At 36.8% G+C, this 14954-nt stretch overlaps 3 protein-coding genes across 5 annotated transcripts; all 3 read left to right on the top strand.

Moving 5' to 3' along the window:
* Positions 1-1883: 1883 nt before the first annotated feature.
* Positions 1884-3636, top strand: LOC149290571 (gamma-crystallin-3-like). Of its 3 annotated transcripts, XM_089488526.1 has the most exons (4): positions 1884-1892; positions 2508-2754; positions 2964-2968; positions 3361-3636. In XM_089488526.1, the coding sequence occupies exons 1-4, from the start codon at positions 1884-1886 to the stop codon at positions 3634-3636; spliced, it is 537 nt and encodes a 178-aa protein (XP_089344652.1). The 3 variants fall into 3 exon arrangements, with proteins under 3 accessions (XP_089344652.1, XP_089344654.1, XP_089344653.1); XM_089488528.1 differs by lacking the exon at positions 2964-2968 and having other exon boundaries at positions 2508-2762; positions 3385-3636; XM_089488527.1 differs by lacking the exon at positions 2964-2968 and having other exon boundaries at positions 2508-2750.
* A 2129-nt stretch (positions 3637-5765) lies between these two features.
* Positions 5766-7539, top strand: LOC149290572 (gamma-crystallin 2-like). The gene is made up of 3 exons (XM_089488519.1): positions 5766-5774; positions 6706-6948; positions 7264-7539. The coding sequence occupies exons 1-3, from the start codon at positions 5766-5768 to the stop codon at positions 7537-7539; spliced, it is 528 nt and encodes a 175-aa protein (XP_089344645.1).
* A 4256-nt stretch (positions 7540-11795) lies between these two features.
* On the top strand, positions 11796-12847 carry LOC149290573 (gamma-crystallin-3-like). The gene is made up of 3 exons (XM_089488401.1): positions 11796-11804; positions 11977-12219; positions 12563-12847. Exons 1-3 carry the CDS (start codon positions 11796-11798, stop codon positions 12845-12847), a joined length of 537 nt encoding a protein of 178 aa, XP_089344527.1.
* The last annotated feature ends 2107 nt before the right edge of the window (positions 12848-14954 follow it).

The following is a 14954-nucleotide window of genomic DNA, read 5'->3' on the forward strand; positions in this document are numbered from 1 at the left end:
AAAACAACCAACTCCAAATCACTATACATAAACTCCAGAACCCAATCATTACCTAATAAATGACTACTCTATAAATGTGTTTCTAATGTTAAGTTTGCCAATTCTCAGGTTAACCTTTTAATATGACTACCCAAATGTCCTTGTTAATACTTTGTATGTGACTCCTATACTCAAATCTTTGTAAAGACTACATATTTTCATTTTACTTGGCATTATTAATATCAAATCCACTGATTATCCTATTACTCGTCTAATAATTCAACATCTGTTCTTGGTGTTAATCTTGACTGCTAATGCTAATCTTATGTATATTAGGCATATTTCTGAGAATTGATTACTTGGTGTTACTATGGCATTGACGTATGTATACTAGGAAGTAGACTTGTGCATTCGTCTTCGGGCGAACATGAAAACGAACACGAAGAGTGCATTTTCGTGTTTGTTCTGAAGACACGCTTAAGAGAAGACAGCGGCGGTAAAACGTAGGCGAAGACGAAGACACACACCACGAAGATCTTCATGATCGTCTTCGTCTTCGTCTACCAGTCTCCCCCCCTACTAACTTACCTTGGCATCGCGGCATCCGGAAATCCATTCTCCGTCACGGGTTACAGGGCAGTGCGAATGAGCCTATTGGTCGCCAACCAATTGGTTGATGCCAGAGGAAGACCCTGCAGGTGACCAATAGGCTCACTTGCACGGCCTTTGTAACCCCTGCCAGCGAACCTATGGATTTCTGCAGGTTAAAGGGCCATGCAAGCGACTTTATTGGTCATTCTTACGGACATTTAACTGATAGAACAGGGAGACCAGTGGGATCTGCAGGACAAGTTACAGCACCAGGAGCCTAAAAGTGTGTACGAGCGACCAACAGAGTCGCTCGTACAGACTTTTAAAACCCCAATGCTGCAACTTACCCTGCAGATCCCACTGGTCTCCCTGTTCTATCAGCTAAATGTCCGTACAAGCGACTTTATTGGTCGTTCATACGGACATTTAACTGATAGAACAGGGAGACCAGTGGGATCTGCAGGACAAGTTACAGCACCAGGAGCCTAAAAGTCTGTACAAGCGACCAACAGAGTCACTCGTACAGACTTTTAAAACCCCAATGCAGCAACTTACCCTGCAGATCCCACTGGTCTCCCTGTTCTATCAGTTAAATGATAGAACAGGGAGACCAATGGTATCTGCCGGACAAGTTACGGCACCAGGAGTTTAACAGTCTGTACAAGCAACCCTATTGGTCGCCAGCAGGGGGCTTGTCTGCCATCAACCATTGGCAGACGAGCCCCCTGCTGATGACCAATAGAGTTGCTCATACGGACATTTAAACTCCTGGCGCCAGAGCTGCTGCGGTAAGCGTTAATCCCGTATTAACCCCTTAACCGGAAAAAACGAAGAAAACCCGAACACGAAGAATGTCCACGAATATTCGCCCGAAGAGAAGACAGGAACAGGCTAATATTCGCGGAATACGAAAAAAAATTTCCCCCCGAAGACGAGCACGAAGACGAACACGAAGAGCCCCCTGGTGCCCAAGTCTACTAGGAAGTATTACTCTAAACATTTTTTGTACACCATTGTATAGTCTATTAAAAGCTGAAACTAAATTCAAGTGCATTGGTCGAACATTCTCTATTGTAATTGTTAGTACATTGTTATAATGGGTTGTTTAATGCAAGCATTTAAAAAAGTAGCATTCAATGCTCACGTGGCTGCTTCCAGTAAGCATACATTAACAATGGTTGCTCACAAAGAGAAAACAGGCAATGACTGGAGTTCATTCAACAACTGCTGAAACCAGCAGTAGGACACATATATAAAAACTGTGACCTCTCTCAGTTACCAGCACAAGCTCTTCTGACACTTCTCCATACACCATGGGAAAGGTATGATTCTAAATATGAGACATCTTGTTTAAGCAATAACATATCCAAGAAATTGACCACATTTGAATATTTTAATGTTGCTAGTCAATAATGAATATATTTAAGAATTCTTCAATGTTTTAGACATTATTATTTGTATGTATTTAGCTCTGCTGTCTAATCGAACCACCTAAACAAACACTCTGACTTCTTATTATACTGCCTTGTGGTAGAAAATATAATGGCTCAGTCTTAAGCATCAAGACTAATGAACGTCTATGAAGGAAAGGGTTTCATTAGACAAGCATAACTTCATTAGCATTACCATAAATTATCATGGCAGCGTTTTATTTGTGCAGGGAAATCCAAAATGCCACATGACTGCCAGGACATTATTAAAACACAACTATATAAATCAAGGTTTTTTTCAATATTGAACTCCATTAATGTATATAATACCATATTTAACGGTCAGCTAAAAATCGTTATTTATCCCTTTGATTTTTTGATATAAGGTCATAAAGATAACACAAACATAAGCCTTAGGTGCATTTACCCTGATTTCACTTAACAGTGCTTCTTGGTTCAATCCAGTTTCATTGATCTACTCCTTAAACTGTGTTTGCTGTCCTGCAGATCATCTTCTACGAGGACAAAAACTTCCAGGGCCGCTCTTATGAGTGCAGCTCTGACTGTTCTGATCTGTCCTCCTACTTCAGCCGTTGCAATTCCATCCGAGTGGAAAATGGAAACTGGATACTCTATGAGCAACCCAACTACAAAGGTTACCAGTATTACCTTAGGAGAGGAGAATATCCTGATTTCCAACAATGGCTTGGCTTTAATGACTCTATCAGATCTTGTCATTTAACCACTCAAGTAAGTTTCCGTGTACCTTAATGAAATAAAATATATATTTGTGCAAATGTATACTAAATATATGAGCATGAAATACACCACAAAAGATTTAGATTAGGTTATATATTTTCTAGTTGTATATCAGCTACTGCCAACAGCTTTTAAGGGTACACACAATGTGTGCATTAGGTCAGCTGATGTATATCTTGTCTAAATAGGAACATAAACATACAGTTTCAGTTACCCAATAATGACTTATACTGTGCTACTTTTGATCGCATCTTTGAAATTCATATTTGCATGTTAAGTAAAGGAACATTGGACAATCATGGACTGTTCTAAACTACAGGGTTGGTTCTAATATAGTGGATATTCAGAGTCACCCAGAATTACATGAGTTAATTTATAACACAATACATGGGTATACATTTAAATCAGCTGAAGGGCAGCTAATATAGTTGATAATTATGGAAGGTGCTTAACTAGATTACTAAGGGGCTTGTAACCCCTGTAAGTACTTTTGGGTACTTTTAATTGCAAGGGAGAATGGTCTTTTATAGGAAACAGCTACTGTGTTACTCTAGGTCCAATGAGTAGAGGTATGTGATAGTTGTTCCTTTTTTTGTCACAGCACCGTGGACCTTTTATAATCAAGGTTTATGAGAAAGAAGACTTTAAAGGCCAAATGATGGAGTTTACTGAAGATTGCCCATGTGTCTTTGAGAAGTTCCGTTTCCATGACATCCAGTCCTGCCATGTGCTTGATGGCCATTGGATGTTCTATGAGGAGCCAAATTACAAAGGCCGTCAGTATTACCTGAAACCTGGAGAGTACAGGAGATATACCAACTGGGGTGCCATGAATGCCAGAGTTGGATCCTTCAGACGTGTTCAGCATCTATACTGAATAATCTAGATGCAATGTGTAGCAGTCCCTCATTAAAATTCTGCTGAACAAAATAAATAATTGTTCATGTTATTCTTACTGGTTTAATTGATTTTAGCATTTCAGTAAAGCATTCCAAAATGGCATACCATACTGCATTAGTCATTACCAGGACACATTTACCAAAACCACTTCTAAATAAGTAGACAATTATCAAACCATCCCAATGGTTTCTGTGGAGCTTTCCTTGATTTTAGAATCTATGCAGCAGTGTGCTATTCAGTGACATATTTATCTTCGGCACTGTCCTAGGCTTGACCCAGGAAAACTCCCCTAGTGGCCCCTTCCAAAATCGCCATCCTTACTGCTGAGTGCTGACAAATGATTTCATATCATATGAGCAACACCTGGGGAACAGCATAATATGGACGCTGTGCAGGATGTTATTCTTTATTAGACTTGTGCATTCGAATTTCTACGAATTGCAAATGTACCAAAATTTGGTAAATTCTGTGCTTTGTACAACGCCCCAAAACCAAGACCAGTCCCCTTACAATTGAAGCAAAAAGCTCTGAATTGTCATCTGAAGTTTGTGAGCCCACATTCACTCACACTCTCTCACACTCTATTTCTGGTTCACTCTCACACTCTCTAAATGTTTCCCTACCTTCTCTGCCGACCACATGAATTTCTGGTGAATACTTCTCCTTCCGCATCTTCTTTATCTTCTATCTTCAATCTGCTATCTTCTATACTCATCCGCGGACATAATTTGAATTTGGGAAGATATATTGGTCTCCAATCGGGAGAGAGGACATCACCTAAAGCACCATCATTTTTCCCTCTGGGCAATATGACAAAACTTGGGGTGACTTCCTCTTCACGTTACTCCAATCAGGGGAGAGGACATCACAGCAAGTACCTTCACTTTTTCCTCACTTGAACTTGGGCAATATGGCCACCTTTAATTGTCTTAACAGATAAAATATACATTAAAAATTCAGCAGTATTTTTTTCATTTACCTATAAGGTATACAGAATGCTGAGAAGAGCACGGTGCTCTTAAGTGTCATTGTATAGCAGTTCTATTTAGTGTGTTGTCTAGTCCAAATGAATGAATGGGCCAATAAATCAATTCATACCGTCATATTTTGACCAAACATGCAGTCTGGAAAAGAGATCAAAACTTTTAGAATTGGATTAGATGATCATTCAGACCATTCACATCTAAAGGTGCACTGTTATTATAACAGATCATCAATACTCATCATTAATGCTTCATTCTCCCTACCACAATCCATATTTTCACAGATATTTGTGCTTTATGTTAAAAAATGATTAGCAAAGCAAACAGCAAAATACCCGAAGCCACTGGATAAAAACAGTTGTACAGTCAGGATCAGAGTGGCACTGTTTTCCAATGGACAAATTAACATACAGCCCAAAAATAATCTGTACCAAACAACCAAAAACCTTAATCTATTTTACTAACTTTGCAAAAAACATTGGAAAACACCAAACAATGCTGTACTGGAAAGAGCACTAGAGATGATCATATAAAGATCTGAATTATGGACTAATATAGTCTTACGTTGAAATGTTTTTTTTTAGGTGTAATTGATGCGGTGGCTTTAGCTATTTAATTTACTGGGAAAAAAACATGTTGAACAAACTTTCTTCCAAACCTTCTTTGAACAACTGCTTTCAGCTGACATTTATTAAAAAATCATTAATATCATTTTCCATCAGGAAATTCAAATACAGTTGCTAATATGTACATGTTTGGCATCTATTTGCTGATCTATTAACAATTAGTTCATACTGAGTAAATTATATACTTTTCTTAGTAATATATAACTGTCCTGCATTTCATCAGTAGCTTTGTAGTTCAAATAATGTTTAGCCACCAGTCGTACTATTTAGAGGAAAGAAGCTGTTAAAATCAGGGTCAATGCCAGGAATCTGGGAAACATGAGCTTTCTCTAAGCTCTATACAAAAAAGAGAATGATCTGGATAAAAGAGGCTTAAATAAACAGAATACTATTTGAATACTTTTGTTTTATATCTGCTGATGAAGCAATGGTAGACTCTATATAGCAGATGATGTGCCGGATATTCACTGTTCACTGTTGCCTCTCATAAAAACAAAATGGGAAAGGTAAGAACTCTTAGTTCATGTGTTTCTTTTACTGTTTGGGTATTGCTTTGTGTAAATCTTAATTAGACAATGTATGATATAATTATAAAGATTGGAAGGTAAAGTTTTTTATGGGTTAAACAGCACATTAAAATAATACCAGGGAAAACTCTACATCTGACCATATGTTTCAGGGTCTCAAGATGAAATGCAAAGTTTCCTGTTTTATACAGCCTTGAGCTTGACCTTCATATTCTGCTATGATTTAATTATATGTGTTCTTTCCTCATTGCTAAGGTGACCAGATCTTTAAAATTAGGTTGGGGAACACGTTAACTATTTTATTTATGTGATTCCCGCAAGGTGCATGTAAAGGAGCAGGAAGCACAGTATATTTTGTATTTGGTCAAATTAAGTTGAAATGTATCAATAATAAAGGATATGTAATCATTAAATAAGCTTATGTTGTAAGAGCTATAAATATATATATTTTTATACATTAAGTATCATTTTTGCTATTATAAAGGGTGATATTTACTATATTAATTGCCTCGTTGGAAATTGTGTAATGCCATTGACTGCAGACAATTGCATTTTGAAAAATTGTTTTAAATTTAACTTTTAAACTTAGCAACTTTTCAGTGAGTAATCATTTTCATAAGGACTGTAATTAATATGGTGGCTACCATTAGTGTGTCCCTATAATAGAAACATTTTAAATAGATTATTAATATAGATTATATATAAATTATTAATATATATACAATTACTGTGGCATAGGTTAAGATGAATGCTAAATTATTAGCCCTTCGCACAGTGTTCCTCAGAAACAGGGGATAGCTAGTTGCACTAAGGAGACTTGGTTAGCCACAAATTGTAAAAGGACAAAGTAAATCAAAATAAAGAAAAAGAAAAAACAGTAATGAATTTGATAATGTTTACTTCTCAACAGATCACATTTTATGAAGACAAGAACTTCAAAGGCCGCTCTTATGAGTGCAGCAGTGACAACAATGACCTACACTCCCACTTCAGTCGTTGCAACTCCATCAAAGTGGACAATGGCTCTTGGATGATTTATGAGCAGGCAAACAACAAGGGCCACCAGTATTTTCTTAAGAAAGGAGAATACCCTGACTACCAACACTGGATGGGATTTAATGACACCATCAGTTCTTGCCACATGATCCCTCTGGTCAGTAAAAAAAAATAGAAAAAGATTGTCTTATTCCATTGTTCATTAAGTGGTAGATTGTCATACAATCTAGGTCCAGAAATACCAAAAATGCATTTCTGAAAGGATATGTGAAGGGGGGCAAGGATTATGAGTAGTATTCTAAACATGGGACCTATTAAGGTTTCTGTGAGGATGAGGGGAGCCATACACATTTAGTGTGTATTAACTATTTTTCTAATTCCTTAATGTTTTTCACACTATTGTTGTTTATATAAATTTTTATGAGGTTGTGGAAAGCATGGGAATTTTTAATTTATGGTTATTTTTCAATAGCATACTGGATCATTTGTGATCAGACTGTACGAAAAAGAAGACTTCAGAGGTGAGATGGTCGAATTCAATGAAGACTGCCCACATGTCTACAAGGATTTCAATTACCATGATATTCACTCCTGCAACGTTCTTGAAGGCCACTGGATATTTTATGAGGAACCCAACTACAGAGGACGTCAGTTCTACCTGAGACCTGGAGAGTACAAGAAATTCAGCGATTGGGGAGCCTCTAATGCTAGAGTTGGATCCATGAAAAGAGTTCAAGATTTTTACTAGAAATATAAAATGCACAGATCTGTATGACTCATGAAAATTAAAATATAATAATATCTTCCTATATTGATTCATTATTGATCGTAACTGCATTCTATTATTAATATTGTTTTTTTTTCACCATAATGGTTTTTAGTAGAGGAAAATCAGAAACATACAGATGTCATGATGTCTTGATTCACTGCAACACAACCCTATTTTTTAAGGCAAAACTGGAGTAAATAAGGGCAATCCGAAGAAACATTCCATTGGTTTCTGTAGCAAATGCCCCAAATATATGCCCTTGCCATGAATTGTTGCAGATTGACATTCATGTGGCATCATAAAAATAATTTTATTGTCCTTATGAAAAAGAGTTTATGGTTTAGCATACTAAAAATGATAGATCCATTTAACACAATTACGAGTTCCTAAATAAGACCTTGAGGTACAACACCTAATTTTCCATGAAAAGTCTACTCACAAGAACATCAGCTCACAAATATTCCCCAACTGCAAGTGCCTAAAAAAATCTAAAAATGCAAAAAGCTAAGCACATTCAGCACAAGACAAAGTAGATATCGGAATAGAATCAAAAACCAAATGTTGTGGCATCAGTAAATAATATACTCGCAGTGTCTACTTTATGACACTGGTAAAATAAAAATTTTAGCAACAAGGTCCAGCCCTCTGTGCAGAGATTCCACCAGTCCAAAAGTCAATTGCACACTTTCAGCTTCTACTCTCCTACCATTGTCCATCACATAACAATGTGAATTTCCTGTTCAGATATATCTTTAATGGGATGTTTTTATAAGTGATACAGATAGACACACTCATCCCATTTCAATCTAACATGTCAGCAAAGGCCAATAAAAGTGGATTGAGGTTGGCTATTTTTTTAATAGTCTTTAAAAATTAATTAATTCTTTTTTGTGGAATTTAACCAGTTTGAGTTAAGTTCCTAAGGGATGGTGTGTCTGGATTGATGTCTATGAGGGATAGTTGTAAGAAAGAAAGAAATAATATCCATTTTTGAAAGTAAGTTTTAAGCAAAAGGAAGGAGACATAAATAATTAAAAGTAGGTAATTAACAGACAGATGATTACAAATCTAAAAACTTCGAATGTGATACATGTGGTACAGTCTCTCTGAGTTGAGTTGCTGGAGGAAGGTGTGTCTGGATTGATGTCTGTGAGGGATAGCTCAAGGACATGTACTGAAGGCTCTCTGAGTTGTGATTCCTTAGGGTCAAATTAGTTTCTCCCACATATAACCCTATGGGATGACATTTGGGGACATAGATCGTCCATTATGAATGTCTACCGAGATTTGACCCAGCCATAACGTCATGACCACCTGCCTAATATTGTGTAGGTCCCCCTTTTGCCGCCAAAACAGCCTTGACCCATGGACGCATGGACTTCACTAGACCTCTGAAGGTATATTGTTGTACTTGGCATCAATACGTTAGCAGCAGATTCTTTAAGCCCTGTAAGTTAAAAGGTAGGGCCTCCATGGATGCATCCTGGTGCCATGTGTTCTCCACACACACCTAGCTATCCACGTGATGTAAAAGAAAACATGATTCATCAGGCCAAGCCATCTTCTTACATTGCTCTGTGGTCCAGTTCTTATGCTCACGTGCCCATTGTAGGAGCTTTCGGCTGTGGACAGGGGTCAGCATTGGCACCCTGACTGCGACTAGGCAGCCCCATGTGCAACAAGCTGGGAGGACTGTGTGTTCTGACATCTTTCTGTCAGAACCAACATTAACTTTTTCAGCAATTTGAGCTACAGAAGCTTGTCTGTTCGATTTGACCACACAGGCCAGCCTTCACACCCCAAGTGTTTCAATGAGTGTTGGCTGCCCATGACCCTGTCGCCGATTCACTGCTTGATTTTCCTTCATTAGGCTACTTTTGATAGGTACTGACCACTGCAGACCTGAAAAACTCCACAAAAAAGCAGTTTTCGAGATGCTCTGACCCAATCGCCTACCCATCACAATTTGGCCTCAGACGTACGCTCTTTTCCTGCTTTTAACACATTAACTTTGAGGATGAAATGTTCACTTGCTGCTTAATATATCCCACCCACTGACAGGTGCTATGATAACTAGATTATCCATGTTATTCACTTCACCTGTCAGAGGTCATAATGTTATGGCTGATCAGCATACCTGGGAACTCTCCGGGTTTGACCCAGAGATTGCCGGGTGAGTGCTGCTCCTCCGGTTCTCCCATTTTTTCCTTTAAATGGGGGTGTTTCCAGCTGCCATTAGCCGCCGATGTCAGCGGGACCACCCACCGACGTCAGTGTGCAGTCCTGGCCGTGTCCAGCAAGGGAAGGCTCTGGGTAGCCGAAGCCCAGAAGTTCCCAGGTATGCTGATCAGTGTAAATATAAATAGATGAATAGATTGATAAATAGATAGCTCTATACAGACAGATATAGACAGATAGACCTATTTAGATGTATCTATCCCAACTAAATTCAGAATAATCAAGCAAGCACTCATTTCTCTCTGTGTATATGTGCATAAAGCGTCCTCTTCTGCCATCAGCTGGTATAAATTTATTATTACAACTAAAAAGCCGAGAATGTTTCATTATTTAGCATTGAGAAAGAGAAACTCACCAAATTGTTCTTTTTATCCCATCTTGGAATTCTACCTGCTGCAACACATCAATGCTTGATTGGTCCATGGCCTCATCTTGTGCTTACAATGCACAATATGAAGTACAATAAGTACTATTAAAAAAACTACCTGTTTTTTGTTAGTGTGAGAAGAGCCATATGGTTGTCTCATCTCTGTTTAAGCAATGTTTTACAACTTCCTATTTGAACTGAAAGTAGGAGTCTTAAGCAATTGTCTTTGTTAAGGGATCATGGAGAATAAAGGAAAATTTCATCTTAATATCCTGTTTTCTGTCTTAGTAGAAATAAAAGTGGTATCAAATGTGAAAAACATATAAATAAATAATTTTAAAAAGGAATTTGGAATTACAATAAAAATAACACAAGTAGTGGTTTTCAGTGCTGAATTAAATTATTATTTTTTTTATCTCAGAGGTGACAGTTCCTTTAAGGTTCTTTCCAGTTAGCTTTTGCCTTTAGTTTTTGACTAGAGGAACCTTCAAGTTCTTTTCTGCCTTAAGGCCATACTCACCACAAAACTTCCTCCATTCATTTATGCACTTAACTACTCGGACAGAAAATGTGGCTAATAATGGCTATAGCATTTATTCATGATACTTAAAGTAAGACGATCTCTAAAAAAAATAATTAGGTGCTATTAACACTATTACGCACTGATGTTCTCCAACTAATGTTTTTGCCACTCATACCACCATGTGAGGGCAGCACCATGCCCTTGCATTCCCTGCTGAGTATTAGCAACTGCATATACCCGTGAAAGGATACAATCCCAAATATCAAACCATGAGCCTGGGCTATCACAATCTTTTCAAGTTCAACCATCCATCACAGCTGTGTTGTGTCTTGATAAGGGGGCATCAGAACATGCTGTGATCTAGCATTGGGCAGAAGTAACATTTCCCTCAATCAATCCACCATATAGAAATGGTGGAAGTCTCCATTCTCCAACTGCTACACCAATTTCCTTCCCATTTTCTGACAAGGTCCTTTCACCACAAGAAGGAAACCTACAATGGACTCATGCACGACCAAGAAATCTTTACTTAATTGTAGCAAAACTAATGCCAAACTACACTCGATTTACCGTATTTGCTCGATTATGACGACTCTGATTATAAGACGACCCCTGAAATTTTGAATATTAATTTGGGAAAAAAGAAAAAGCCTGAATATAAGACTACCCTAGCTTAAGGCTGGTGTTTTTGGTTAGCTTTTAACTTGCAAAATGTATAAAAAAAATGGAAACTTACTAGAACAAAATGGATTGTAAAGCCAAAGCATATATGACACTAAATTCTGTTCCACTCCTTTCAAATAATTATTTAAGGCAAAGGTGAAGCTGTTACCTGATTAGCCCCATTGTTTTGCAGCAGTTATTTAACTTATCAATGTCAGCTGTAACAAAATGTGATCATATGGGTTGTTTAATAGGCAAAGAACATTCCAACTACACAATCTAGAATAAAAAGGCATATAAATTACATATCCGTAGTTATGGGGAACAAAGAGCACTCAACCTTTGTTGAGTACATGCAAAGCCAGCATTGGCAGGGGTATAAAAGCCTACTAGGTCTGTTATTCTGTAAATCGCTGTTATCAGTTCATGAACAACCTAGCTAAAATGGGAAAGGTGAGATTAAAACAGATGCTTTGCTAGACTACTAAAATAAAATTTAAAGAAAATAATTGAATCATCTGAATGTAAGATGGGTGATTCGTGTTTTGTGATAGAACACAATTTACCAAATCTCCTATAAAAATATTAATTAATGTAATTTTTGTTTTAATGCGTTTTTTGCTAGATAATTTTTTATGAGGACAGGGACTTCCAAGGTCGTTCATATGAGTGTAACTCTGACTGCTCAGACCTTCACTGTTACTTCAATTATTGCAACTCTGTTCGTGTTGAGAATGGCGACTGGATTCTTTATGAGCACCCTAACTACACAGGACATCAATACTTTCTACGAAAAGGGGAATACCCTGATTTCCAGAGATGGTTTGGATACAACGATCAAATCCGCTCTTGTCGAGTGATCAATCAGGTAGCCGAACTGTAGTTTGTAAGAAATCCCTAGTATGACTAAATCTAACCATTTTTGGCCATGTATAAATGTGGCAAATCACAAATGCATTCATTAAAATTAAGCTTGCTTTTAATAATTTAGCAGCACTTTTCAAATAAAGATTGACCCCAATTACCAATGTGTAATCTGTAGTCTAAAGTGCAGGTAAAGTTGTTATTTTTCAAATGTTGAAATGCACTAAAAACATGTTTTCCTTTCACTTTGAGAAACTATTTTAGTTCTAGAAAAAAAAAAGAATTTAGCCTAGTTGTTATGTGCTAATCGATTATTTTTTCTCTTTTTAATTGTTTGTACAACACAGTACCAGGACAAATTCAGGATCAGGATCTATGAAAGAGAAAATTTCCGAGGTAAAACGATGGAATTTACTGATGACTGTCCCAATGTCTTCATATTATTCCACTTCCGTGATATCCATTCCTGCAATGTTCTTGAAGGGCATTGGATTTTCTATGAACAACAAGATTTTAGAGGACGCCAATATTACTTAAAACCTAAAGAATATAAAAGATGCACAGACTGGGGAGCTCTAACACCAAGAGTTGGTTCTCTCAGAAGAGTGCAAGAATTAAATCAAGATGATTAAACTTACTTTTAATGTTTTATCTCTAAATAATAAAGCTCTTAGTGAAATTAAATGTCTCTTTATTAAAAAAGAAAAGTATCCAATGTTCCAAAAATAGAATTATAACTTTAATTTAAAAAGATCAATCTCATATTCCATATTCCAATGACCCAATTGCTTATAATAACCCAATAATATGATGTTTTTTAATTGTTTTTCAGGTTTGTTTTTTTTCAGTGATCTATGTGGTGAAAAAATAGTCATATACAGTAATTCAGAGATAGAAAGAATATGTATTCTAAACATTAAGACAAAGAATAAAAGGTCAGACTCTAAAACAAACAGAAAATGTAGATAGGACATTAAAGTTTCAGTAGATTATATATATATATATATATATATATATATATATATATATATATATATATACCATTTGTATTATTATGGAGAGAAATACATATAGAGAAAAGGTAAGAGAAGGTTAAAGGGGAAACATAAACACAAATAAAGCTGTGCATTATTCCACATTACTTTTATTAACAAAATTACATATGCAGTAAAATAGTGGGTAGGGGAAAATAGTTATAAACGTGTGTGTGAGAGAGAGCTAGAGGGTTTTGGGTAGTTTGGTTGTGGTAAAGTGGCTTTCTACATAGTTTTGATGCCTTCAGAGGTTAATATGGATGGTTAACAAGTGGTTTGTAAAGGTTCTTTACATAAAGAACCATGTTTATGTGGTATAAATGGTACAAGCTGTGTACAGCAGCCACGTTGGAAAAAACAGGACTGGCAGAGCACACAGGAAACAGGAAGTAAGAGTACAGTGGTCACTAGCAACAATGTCACAGCATCAGAAGTGAATGCCAACACTCATAAGAGGAATAAGACCCATGGCAGCATATAAATCTTCGATAACATACCAGAAGCCAAACTCCATTCACAAATGCGATGGGGCAAACTCAATTGTAGTATAAAGGCTAATAGATTCAACATACAACATTAACACTACCATGGCATCCTAAAATCATGGAAACATGAAAAATCACTATTTACTTGTGTTGTTTATTTAAACAACTTAATCTATATTAAAATATTCATATGTCCATGTGGAGTTTTTCTATAGGCAACCTGTTTTAATGGTATGGAGAAGAAGATATCCAGTTTAACCAGAAATATTGCATAGACCACTCCTTGTATTCATATAGCACCAAGGCAGTACTTTTGGGTACGGTTTATGAATTATGTCCACTGCCAATTGAGTTTATGTACATGGTTTACTAAGATTATTCTAAGATTCTATTTCTTAAAAATACTAACCAAAACACAACATTCAGTCTTAAATATTTTATTATAAATTGACCCACACTCAAATAAAACTGGACAGAGTGTCAAAAACAAAGCTCTTGATTACTTTTCTTCATGCTATTCCTGCATAACTAAGGTGCCCATATCCACCAGCATTATGTGAAAAGTATGTGTGTCTTGGAAAGCATGTCCAGTGTTGCCACACTATGAATAACAAGCTCATTTTAGGTAAGCACTGGGCTGTTGACAATAGAACCTGCTATTGTTTCTGAAAGGGTGCCCATTCAGCAAGTAACTGTGTCACACAACTGACATTCAAATGTCAAAGGTCTAGATTCCATATCAATCAAAAGTAAAGACCATTGCTTTGTCATTTAATCCCATCAATGCCAGGGGTTTGGACACATGTATTCTCCTCGGATGCCAAACCAGTTTTCAAAGTTTTTCTATAGTTATATTTAGGTGACAAACTTATAAGCAGTTTACACTTCAAATAGGCGTTTTTTCATGCCTACTTTAAAGCAAACAGTGTATTACATTACATGATACAATGGTATACTTCCCAATAGAAAAACAGGAAAAACAGAATATATTTTTTTCCTGAAAAGCACTTTTGCTCACTCTATCTCACACTCTCTCAATGTCTCCTTAACTTCTCTGTGTCATCACAGCTCCGCTTTTTGTTTTCCTTTCCATCTCTTTCTTTTTCTTCCAGTTCTCGGCTCCTTTGTTGTCTTTTTAGTCAGTAATTTGCTTCTCCAAGTGATTCACTCTGTTACCTTGGCCTCCTGAAACACTTTTGCACCAGGTTGGGGCCTCAGTG

The sequence above is a fragment of the Sceloporus occidentalis genome, unplaced genomic scaffold, assembly GCF_023333645.1.
Source record: "Sceloporus occidentalis isolate IW3139 unplaced genomic scaffold, rSceOcc1.0.p SCAF_38, whole genome shotgun sequence".
NCBI classification, from domain to species: domain Eukaryota; kingdom Metazoa; phylum Chordata; class Lepidosauria; order Squamata; family Phrynosomatidae; genus Sceloporus; species Sceloporus occidentalis.

Excerpts from the sequence above, each read along its gene's own strand:
- LOC149290572 (XM_089488519.1), top strand. Across the intron at positions 6,949-7,263 it reads CTTGCCACATGATCCCTCTG|CATACTGGATCATTTGTGAT; the intron begins GTCAGTAAAAAA and ends ATTTTTCAATAG.
- LOC149290573 (XM_089488401.1), top strand. Across the intron at positions 12,220-12,562 it reads CTTGTCGAGTGATCAATCAG|TACCAGGACAAATTCAGGAT; the intron begins GTAGCCGAACTG and ends TGTACAACACAG.